Source organism: Sus scrofa, chromosome 17 (assembly GCF_054392235.1).
Source record: "Sus scrofa isolate SSC_HxYL_T2T_F1_AM1 chromosome 17, Sscrofa_HxYL_maternal_Yorkshire_Landrace_v2.0, whole genome shotgun sequence".
In the NCBI taxonomy this organism is placed as follows: domain Eukaryota; kingdom Metazoa; phylum Chordata; class Mammalia; order Artiodactyla; family Suidae; genus Sus; species Sus scrofa.
Genome location: NC_139399.1, coordinates 44,090,659 through 44,101,750, shown reverse-complemented (window position 1 = coordinate 44,101,750; position 11,092 = coordinate 44,090,659). Strand labels below are relative to the sequence as shown.

Below are 11,092 nucleotides of genomic sequence, written 5' to 3'. Positions count from 1 at the left end.
GAAATTTTTAAAAATAATTTTTATTTCATTCAACACTGAATTACTGTTTCTTCTCTCAGCCTTTAAAATTAATAGGGAAGGAGGTTCACACACAGGGACAAGCTGGGATTAGCCTACAGCTACCTATAAAAAACAGTTTATTCCATTCTTCCAGGCAGGGTTTAAATTTTCAAAGTAAAAACAGCAGTCATATATAATTACACATGTTTAACACTCACATTATTTTGTAGAAAAACATATAAAATACAAAAAAAAAAAAAAAAAAAAAAGGCAGTTATCAGGTTAGAAACCTTTACAATGCTAAGAGCCAGAAGACCCTGAGGTATGCTGGATCTTAAGATCACTACTACTTCACAATATATAAATGGGCCCCGTTATGAGAAATCTAAATACGACGTGATCAAACAACTGTGAGACAAGCAAGAGAGGAAAGAAATCTGAAAGTCACTCAAAGTTTAGACAAGGCTAAACTATAACAGATCCTGGGTACAACACAATTAGATTTCTTGCACTAAATGGTGGTTCAGGGGTGGGTTTATTAGCAAAGCTCTCCCTGTAGCTTGCAGCCTGTGGAGGGGAAAAATAGCCAAACACATGTGTTGAGCCACTTTTTACTTCATCTGTCAAAATCTTTGAGTCACAACTTTTATTAAAACACAAACGTTGTACACTTTACAAACCATTTCTTATCAGTGCAAATTTTTTTCAAAATTTCACATGCACAATGTATGTAGTTGATGCTGAGAAGCATTGGGCTTTTCTCTGAACCAAAACTGTTCCTCAGCTGATGAAAACTGGCCTCCAAAAGGTAACATTTGCTGGAAATGGGCACTCACTCTCCCATTCTTTCTGGTTCCGGTATCCCACTAGCTTCTAAAGACCTAAGTTAACTTTTTCCTGGCTCAGAAGGGATCCTGGGGGATGCATCCTCACTCATTTCCCCACTGAGCCAATGAAAGGCCACACTCTGCAGACCAGGGATGCAGGGCCTGGAAGAGGCCCTGGTCTCAACTGCTGGTCCTTGGCCTCCCGATCGCAGCACTTCTCCTTCCTTCATTCTAGTAAAGGTGACAGAAGGGCTCACCTATATATATATAAATACACTCCTTTTATATATTCAGGCTACCCACTTGCATGCTTGACCCTGGCTTAACTCTCATAGTCTGCCCTGCAATTTGTCACTCATCCATAAAGGCTGAATCTTATAAACTCATCTTTGTCCCCGCAGGAAACTAGTGTTAGGACTCACTCTGATGGACTCTCACTACCAGCTTCCCAAATCTCATTCCACCATGAAAACTGAAAAACTAAACACATCAGTAAAGGGAATAAACTGCTCTTCCTCCTGTTCCTCACACCTGCATCCAGCTTATCCTCACCAATGATTCCTGCAGACTGAAAAACATTCAAAGTAAACCAAGGTAAATTTAAGGGGAAAATTTTTTTTTCATTTTTAAAGTAAGACACCTTACAGAATTTCAAACTGCTAACAGATCACTTTGTAATCCTAAAGTGCTTTGAAATGATCACAGGACAAAGATTTGCCTCTCCAAATCCACAAAAACATGTCTGTGAAGGCTACTTTCACTTACATTTCAAAGCCTCAAGCCACCAACACAAAGGAGATACAGGTTACTTTAATTTTTAAACTATATATATTTTATATATATATACATACGCATATATATGGGGGGGCAGAGAGAGAGAGAGAGAGAGAGAGTGTGTGTGTGTGTGTGTGTGTGTGTATCCTGGAATAAGAGGCTTAGAACTCCAACTCGAAGACCAGACCTGCTTATACCTAGATAACCAAATTAATGAAGCAACCTGACTATAACCTCAACAGAAAGCTCTGTGCTCCCAAGACTAAGATAACATTATTTTCCAACTCAGATTAAGTCCAAGAAGAAAAAGCCCTTCACAAATTACAGCTGCATAACAACCTGGCTGAAGGCATCTATCTAGGGTGATGGCTCTAAGGATAGTCAAGTTCAAAGTAAAAACATAGAATCCCTCTGTGGGCTTTCTTACAAGGACTCTATGTACTCAGCTATATTTTCACATCTGAAAACTGAGAAGAAAGCGGCAAGTATCAGAAATAAACGTGAACTCATCTGGTTTTAAATTTTTATAGCTGGAATGTATGTATTCAAATAGTATTTGATGTACTCCCAGTTGACAGCAACAGTGCCAGACCAGCAAAATGACTGATGATTTACAAACACTGACCACAGGCTCAGGTTCAGCTTGGTTCAAAGCAATTACTTCCACTCTGTTGACAGCAGTCAGATTTGGGTCACCCACATACTAGCAAGCTAATCTGATTAGGCTCATCAGGCTCTAGAGCCTAGGTTTTGCCTGTAGACTATGGTGAACTAGGGTACACATCACAAAAGGAGTTGCTCATACCAAATCTCATAAAGCAATCCTTAAAGAAAAACTTCCCTAGAGTCATTTTGGTACAGCAAAAGAAAACTGCTTCCTTTCCAAAACTTACTATTCCAGAAAGCAAACCCTAAAGAAAATACCTGTTTTTAAATCAACAAATCTGAATTACTGCATCACTGAACCTTCACTTAAAAGAAAATGGTGGAAGGTGTGCTTGAGACCATAACTTCACTTGGGGAAAAAACAGGATCAAAATCAGTCTGAAAACTGAAAAGACCTGGACTCATCAATGCCAAAAAGCTGAAAAAGCAACATTAGAAGAACTTGTTATTTATTTTACAAAACACTCAAGGCATATCTTAAGGAACAACCTCCTGAATTCTCAGGATACACAAACCTTGTCCTAAACTGTTCTGATCTATAAACAATTTCAGTCTGGATTTGAAGAACCCAAGTGGGGCTTTCTAACAGGGTGGTCGCCTTTTCTGTTTCCCAACTCTGTCTGATCTCAACAAGCACCCAGTGAGGGAGACACTGCAGCCAAAATCACCATCCCTGCTTGCAGGTCAGAACGAGAAAAGAGATCAATTAATTAGCCCCAAAGTCGCAAAGCTGGACCTACAAGGACTCCACTCTGATGTCCCCCCTGCCAGAATCAGACTTGAACTTGTAGGCATAAATATAAGGCCAAAATACAGGTCTGAAGACTGCAATAAGCCCATATCACCCAAGATACGGAGTAAAATGCGGATTTCTAACCTCCTGACTCAGAATTTCTGAGACTGGACTTCAGAAGTATGCCCATCAAGTTCTACAGGTGATTCTGACGCCCATCAGCTTGAGGACCACCACGAGTGAGTCCTACATCTTAATCCAGCCAGAGAAGTCATCTGTATACCTATCCTGAATACAACACAGACCTCGCCAAGCAAACAAAGCAGCTTTTCAAGTTTACCGCACCAATGATCTAACCTGAATCGGTCATGTTATAAGACTCTGTGTTGCCTCAGCCTAAAGAGCCCGGCCAAGGGACTAATTAGGTCAGAGGTACATGCAGTATCAGCTTCACTCTTTCCAAGGGAACTTCTCAGCTGATATTACTCAACATAATCTTCACAAACCATGTACTCCTGGAGGTATCTTCTTGTAGATTACCAACACACACGGTATCCAGTTCCTTCTGAAGGTACCTAACATTTTAAGGAAGGTATCATAACGTTAACTCTAGAGGAATTAATGTGGTGTATAACCCTAGGCAACGTCATCATCAAGTGGGGTTTACAGAGCCCTATGTGGGTACCCTAAAGATCATACAGAAAACTTCCTTCTGCCCATTTAACTTTCACACTGGAAATGGCAGCATGTCTTCTTCTGAATTCATCTCTTATAGCACAGAATTTTAAAAGGGAAGAAAAAATGGTGATGATTTCAGGTTACATTATAGACTGACTGTGTTCACTGACTTTGAAATACACTTTCAGGGGGAAAAAAAAAAGCATTGCCCCATGGTATCCACCAAGCTCTGTCCTGTATTTCTCTGGAGCAAACAGCCTGAAAAGGTTTCATGGCAGCTAGGCTAAGCCTTGGACTTCTGAAAGATCTCTCACAGTAACAGGAGAGTGTGAAACAGCAGGAGACTGAGAAATGTACTGAGAAGAATGGAGAAAAAAGAAACAGGCTTAGAAATAAGCACATTTGAAAAAACAGCGAAGGATTTCAAAAGATTAGACCTAATTTAAGAAAGAAGCATGGGTACCTTAATCATTTGAACCTAAAAGAATATACCCAGGGCAAGACAAATTTCAGAAGACATGACACTCTTGAAATACAGAATTTTATTTAGAAACTGTTTAAAGTAGAAAAAAACCCTGTCAAGAAAGACCAGGTGGAAAATGGGTTCCCAATAAAATGGAATTTTAGGGCAACAAAAGTCTAAAAGGCCACAAAAGAGAAATGGCACCACTGTTATTTGAACAATGGCTAGTTACTTGCATTTTTTGGCATTGTTAATCACTGAATCTGGGTTTTCCTCTGAATTCCACACAGAGCATGCACTACACAACAATTTTATCATAAAATACCTGCTTGCTACACACATTTTAGGACAAGCTACCACCAGAAACAAATCAATACAAAAACATCAGGGGCCGAACAATCTCAGTAGTGGGTGACACACATTTTGCAGAATTCTGCCAAAACAGGGGAACTGAACAGGCTGTGGGCAAAGCAAATGAGGGAGAGTTAAGGAATGAAATATTTTAAATATTAATAATTAATTCAGACATGGTACTGTATTTTCTGCAAAAGAAAATTAACATTTAGTAACACGCTAACATTTTTATCTCCAAAGAGATTAGTGCACTGGCAAAGTATTCCAATAACAGTGGAGGGCTGTGGACAGCAGGTACCGAAAACACCCAGCCTTGCAGATCCCAAGATCGTGATGGCCTTCACTGATCACTCCCTTTGCCAGAGGTCCACAAAGAACTCGGCGGCATGATCACCTGCCTGCTGAACTTCCACTCTAAGCAGCAAACTTCAAGGAGCCAAAGAGGAGTCCCCAGTGGGCAAGGGGAGCAGAGAAGGAACATGTTTAATGTAAACTTAAAAGACAGTAAAACAGGACACAACCCCCATTCAAATCCCAGAGATGTGGGCAAGTCCCCAAAAGTAGCTGGTAGATTTAAAAACTGGACACACACCTCATTTCAAAAAAAAACCAAAATAAAAAACAAAAACACAATACATAGAAATTTCAGGAAAAACTGGAAAAATCACCAGAAAAATGCTCAATGAAAATCACGCTCTTCGCTTCAAACATCTCAGGGCTGAAACTCACCCTTTATTCATCCAGGCAACAATGCCTCTGGCTTCTGAGCAGGGATGCAATTGGTCAAGGACACTAAATAGCTTTACAGAGCAACTTTTTAAACTTTCCTTTGGGGCCAAGGTCTGGGCCTACGAGGATCAAGCAGCCCTGCAAGGGCTGTGAACTGCAGGTTCCAAAGGTTCCAGGTTCTGGCCCTTCTTTCCCAGATGCCATGCCAAACACATAAAATCTCCGTCATGTTACATTTTATATTTTGAAATATGGAAGCATCTTTTAAATACTCTTAAGGCATTTATTTACTAAACGTTCTCTGCCAAGATTTCACATTAGCTTAAAATTCAAATCAGTCTTTATATTTCTCTACTGAGGTCTCCACCTCAGTATATGACGCAAAAATCCCTTCTCCAGCATCAGTGTTACCAGCATCCACATGGTGAGCCCCATGGTCGGCCTCTTTGTTCCCTAGGTGAACCAACTAGATGTTAATACTGCTCTGCTATAAGGTAAAAGCTCCTAACTCAAACTTATTGGAAAAGGAGTGAAACTTCTGCAAAGTGCACTTTAAGAAGAGGTACTTTTTGCTTATGAAAAGAAACCAGTGAGTCCTCTAAGAATAATAAAAGGGAGTATTTTACAGTTAAGCACATGATTTGGAGTGAAGAATTCGGATGTTGCTCGGCTGGTCCAGGCTGTTAATACTCTTCTTGCTCCTCCTGTGGGCCCCCTTCATCGGGTATCACGAAGCCTTCCTGAAAATGGGAAAATGAGAGAGAGGAAAGCTATTATCCAACGCTGAATGATGGATCAGTTTCTACTGTGGGTTCACTTTCCTCATTTTTAAAGCCTCTCAAGGTCAACAGTTCCTGTTTCTTCTACACACTTGGCATTTAATGGCACAAGGTCAAGTGACTGTTATCAGTTAGGGAGTGGAATCACATGCCACAAAAGGCAAAAACTCAGCATAAATTTACCTTCAAACCTTTGTAGTGACGGATGTGTACAATTTTGATTACGGTGAAAATTTTTCACATCAATTGTGCTATTAAGTATGTACAGTTCATTGTGTCGACTGAACCTCAACAGAGTTAAGAAAATTTACCATCAAAAAATCCTAAATCACCCTAATAGTACCACACCATCTCCCCTCAATAAACTGTCCACCCAGTCGGCTGTTCCCTTATGCATTCCTTTGACCGCACTCAGTACCAGGCATCTTACTACAGGTGTCATGGGCATTTTGTTTACTCAAAACACCGCCAAAACTCGTTAAGAGCTGCTAACCCAACATTAGAGGCCTAGGAAAACATCAGCTACATGGCTCCCACCTCCAGGGCATCTGGAATGTATGAATGGCTACCTATCCTTCCATAAAATTTTAGACGTCCCCTTAAATTACTATCTTATTTTTTAAATTAAATCTCTATTTTAAGTATATTTACATAGAATATGACTCCACTAAAATAATAAAGACTGGATCAAGGACCCCTACATCTTCATCTTTGTTTTGATTTTCTTGCACAGAGCAAGCTCAAAATAAGGATTTATTGAACAATTATCAACTTTTCGGTCATCTGTCTTAATCCCCCCAAATTCACCTAATGTATTTAGAGGACAGTGTTAATGATAGCATTAATACTACCTTGTATTTTTATACTGTATTTATACTGTACTTTTATACAGTATATATTTGTACACTGTCACATACTACAAAACACTTAGACATATACTGTAGTTGGAACCTAAAGACCTTGCTAAGCAGGCAGAATTATAAATAATTACAGCCATTAAACAGTGGATACAGCAAGATACCAAATCCTAAATCAAGGGAAAATCAGTTTTCTCTATTCAGCTAACAAGGCACAATTAATATCAGAAGTAATACACATGGATCCCAAAAAACTTGACCACAAAGTACTTTGGGGAAATAGGAACCAGGCACACTCTAGGTGGGAGAAGCAAAGGTCCACTCTGTGGACAGTGGACTCTGAATAGGAACCATGTGCCTGGTTCTCCAAGGCAGGCCTGTGGCCCTAATTTAAAAGAAGGCAGCATCTTAGGCTGAGGAGCCCAAGCTAAAGGGGGTGGAGTGGGGATGGCGGGGTTAAGAGCACTTTGTGGCACTCATGACCCATCAGTGGCCACAAACTACAGAAGGAGGGCAAGCCAGCCACGTATCCGTGTCCTATGCCTGCCTCAAAGGTTCTTAGGCCTCAAGGCAGAGGCTGAACCTGGGCAGAGGTGCCCTCTGGCTGACTCTGAGGGTCAAAGACAAAGTCTTGTGATGAATGCTATGCTGAAACACAGCAAGTATCAGCAATGAGTTTGCCAAAACCAACCAGATAAAATGTATTTTCTCTTAGGTGACAAAATGGCAAGAAAATATCCTCATGTCAACACGTACATCTGTGGCATAGAGAATGTCCACAATCCTCTGCAATACAGGGTTGTTTTCCCCCTCATTCTCCTGGCAAATCAATTCAATGTTTCTCAGTTTTCCAAAGTAGAAATCTCTCTCTTTCTCCAAATCTTCAACGGTAAGTTTCAGTACGTTGACCTGCACAAGACATGAGAAAGCGTAAGTCACTTGGCATTCACACACCCAAGTGTATCAGCCAACCTTCAACACAAAAAGAGATGTAGTCTTTCATCAAACTCTCCAACACAGACAAAAATCTCACTTTAGCTTAATGTCAATTTCCTTCAGCCCCAGATAAATAACATTGGCTTGTTCATGGTGCCTCACTACAGAAATTCCCCAGGGAAGGACAGACTTCACCATGAAACATGAAGGAACTTCTCAGGGACTCAGACAAGATCAAGGAGAAAAAACCATAGGAGTCTGACACATACAGAAGCAGAACCCACAACCTGGCCCAGCAGAATAGATGACAATCATAGACTGAGTCTTCACCAGGACACTTGGTCAATTAGGTCCAGGTCTTTCTACAAACTGAAGTCAATGATAAGAGAATGTCTGGACCAAGGGAGCGGGTAGAGATAGTTAGCCAGGAGGGGAAGACCAGCTGAAGGTGAAGCGTACTGGCCAAGACAGCTAGGACTGGGGTGGGGGCGGGGCGGGGGGAGTGGGCCTGGGCATGGAAAACTCAAAGATTCGTTCCCCCCAGCACGTCGGGGCTAGGGCACAGTCCCTGAAAGAAAGGCACCCTCTGAAGACAGTGTCCTTGCACCACTCTCTCTCCCAAGAGAGTCTCAAAAGGGAGAGAAGATGGCAGAGGCAGGAGCAGACTCCACCACCACCACCACTAGCTCCCTTGGGCAACATCAACTCACCACCTGCACTGCAGGATCCTCCAGGAGCCCCACTGAGGGACTCTAACTTCCACAAAGAGGCAGTGAAGAAATAAACCTCAGTGCTTGGGCCAAAACTCTATCCAGCCAAGAGTAATAAAGTCATAATAATTCTTGTGGTCCTTGGTGTATTTTAAGCACAATGCATCTTCATTCAGAATTATGACATGTGAATTCAATTTAACTCTCAATGAATGCAAATTACAAGGCTCATGGTGCAGCATAAAATCCTCACAGCCCTTACAGGTTAGGGCTACATGGAAAGCCAAAGGGACAGCCTCTGAGCACAATTTGGGCAGCAGGGAATCCTGGGAGTCAGAAGGCACCACAGAAGTCCAGTCACCTTCTGCACTTCTAGCTGCAAAAACAGAAGGAAACAGCTTATCCAGCTGCCTTCCCCACAGCCTGATGAAGAAGCCAGACCCAACCGAAGGGATCAAGTCCCACCCCAGGGTGGAAGGAGGCTCCTCTTCATAACCTGCAGTCAAGAAACATCCAAATGAGGAGGTGATCAGAACCACCAGGACCTTTTTGTCAAAGACTTAACTTCAAAGTTCATCAAAGACCAAACCAAAATCGAGGTTCTAGACACACTTTCACTATTCCTTTAGCAACCAAGGAAATCACTTTTAAAAATAACTGAAAGTTTCAGAGTTCCCGTCGTGGCTCAGTGGTTAAAGAATCCAACTAGGAACCATGAGGTTGTGGGTTTGATCCCTGGCCTCACTCAGTGGGTTAAGGATCCGGCGTTGCCATGAGCTGTGGTATAAGTCGCAGATGCAGCTCAGATCCCAAGTTGCTGTGGCTGTAGCGTAGGCCAGCGGCTACAGTTCTGATTAGAGCCCTAGCCTGGAAATCTCCATATGCCACGGGAGTGGCCCTACAAAAGGCAAAAAGAGAAAAAAAATTAAAAAAATTTTTTAAATAAATAAATAAAAATAACTGAAAGTTTCAACAGGAGTTCCCACTGTGCTGCAACAGGATGGGCAGTGTCTTGGGAACACTGGGACACAGGTTCAATCCCTGGTCTGGCACAGTGGGTTAAGGATCCAGGACTGCCACAGCTGCTGCTTAGGTATTGACTGCGGCTCAAATCTGATCCCTGGCCTGGAAACTCCATATGCCAGCAGGGCGGCCAAAAAAGAAAAGGAAAAAAAAAAAAAAAAACAAAAGGAAGTTTCAATAAAGTACTACCATCATCTAGTAGCCAGTAAAATGAAATCATCCATCTGCTTCCACTCTCCCCAGCCCTGCTAGCTGCTTTTCCTTAAACTACCAGAAAGTGGAGAAGGGAATAAAAGGATAAGAGGTGACTAACTGGCAGTGGAAGCTGCCTTGGATCTTCAGTTCCAAGAGCCAGGGAAAAGGCCTTCTAATCTCAGGAGAAGGAAAGGGAAGTCAAAATAGCTCAGCAAGGCATAGTGGCTTGGAGTCCATCTGTCTATGCACATTTCACTAGTGCCTTCCTCACAAAGCCACCTTCTCTGGCCCGCACATCATCGAGGTCATCAAAACCCAGTTCCATAGGCCCCACCTACAAGGCCAAAGCAACAGTCCCCCTTGACATCACCCGATTAACTATGAATCCACAAGAAACACTCAATAATCACACACCAACTCACTAGCTTTCACACGGCACCCCTCTAACTGCTTATTTATAAAGTTATTCAAAGGCTATGGCTAATAATCAATGTCACTCCTTCGAACCTTTTTAAGGCTTTGGACCTGCACTGGCCAATGTGGCAGCTCTGAGCCATCTGTGGTGTTTTGAGCACTTGAAATGTGATCAATGCAACTGAGACAGGCTGGACTTCAAAGACCTAGTACAGTGTTCAAATGTAAAATATCTCATTGATAAGTGTTTCTATTGATCATGTTAGAATACTAATATTTAAGGTATGTAGGGTAACATGTTCCTGGAATTAATTTGTTTCTTTTTAGTTTTTCAGTGTGCCTACGAGAAAACTTTAAATTACATATGCTCCTCACATTTCTGGTTTGCATTCTATTTCTACTGAATAGCACTGTTCTATATGAAAATCAACTAAATTTCTCCAGGATGACTTAGAATACACTGCTCTTCTCTTATTAGCCTACTGAGCACACATGGCTCTACTTCACATATCGGTCACGTCCCTCAGACCTCCACACTTTATCAAGGCCACCCCTTCAAATACTTTGAGGATTAGCGAGATCATGAGAATGAGCCATGGTATGCTCAGGACTTCCACAACCTGGCAAGAATCTGAAACCTTCACATTAAAAAAAATAATAACAAAAATTGGAGTTCCCATCATGGAGCAGTGGAAACGAATCCGACAAGGAACCATGAGGTTGAGGGTTCAATCCTTGGCCTCGCTCAGTGGGTTAAAGATCCGGCTTTGCCGTGAGCTGTGGTGTAGGTCGCAAAGGAGGCTCGGATCTGGCATAGCTATGGCTATGGCGTAGGCGGGCAGCTACAGCTCCAATTAGACTCCTAGCCTGGGAACCTCCATATGCCATGGGTGCAGCCCTAAAAAAAAAAAAGACAAAAGACAAAAAATAAAAATTAAAAATAAAAATTAAAAA

General features: G+C 41.8%; 1 protein-coding gene across 5 annotated transcripts in view; it reads right to left on the bottom strand.

The window, feature by feature from the left end:
- Positions 1-4,200: 4,200 nt before the first annotated feature.
- The window catches only part of MAPRE1 (microtubule associated protein RP/EB family member 1), a 31,533-nt gene continuing 24,641 nt past the window's right edge, over positions 4,201-11,092 (bottom strand). For 4 of the 5 annotated variants that reach the window (XM_005672836.4, XM_085002897.1, XM_021077333.2 and 1 more), the window contains exons 6-7: positions 7,617-7,769; positions 4,206-5,964 (exon numbers count right to left, since the gene is read on the bottom strand). In XM_005672836.4, coding sequence (XP_005672893.1) covers positions 5,908-5,964; positions 7,617-7,769 — 210 coding nt within the window. In that variant the 3' untranslated portion in view covers positions 4,206-5,907. 5 annotated transcript variants of the gene reach the window in all.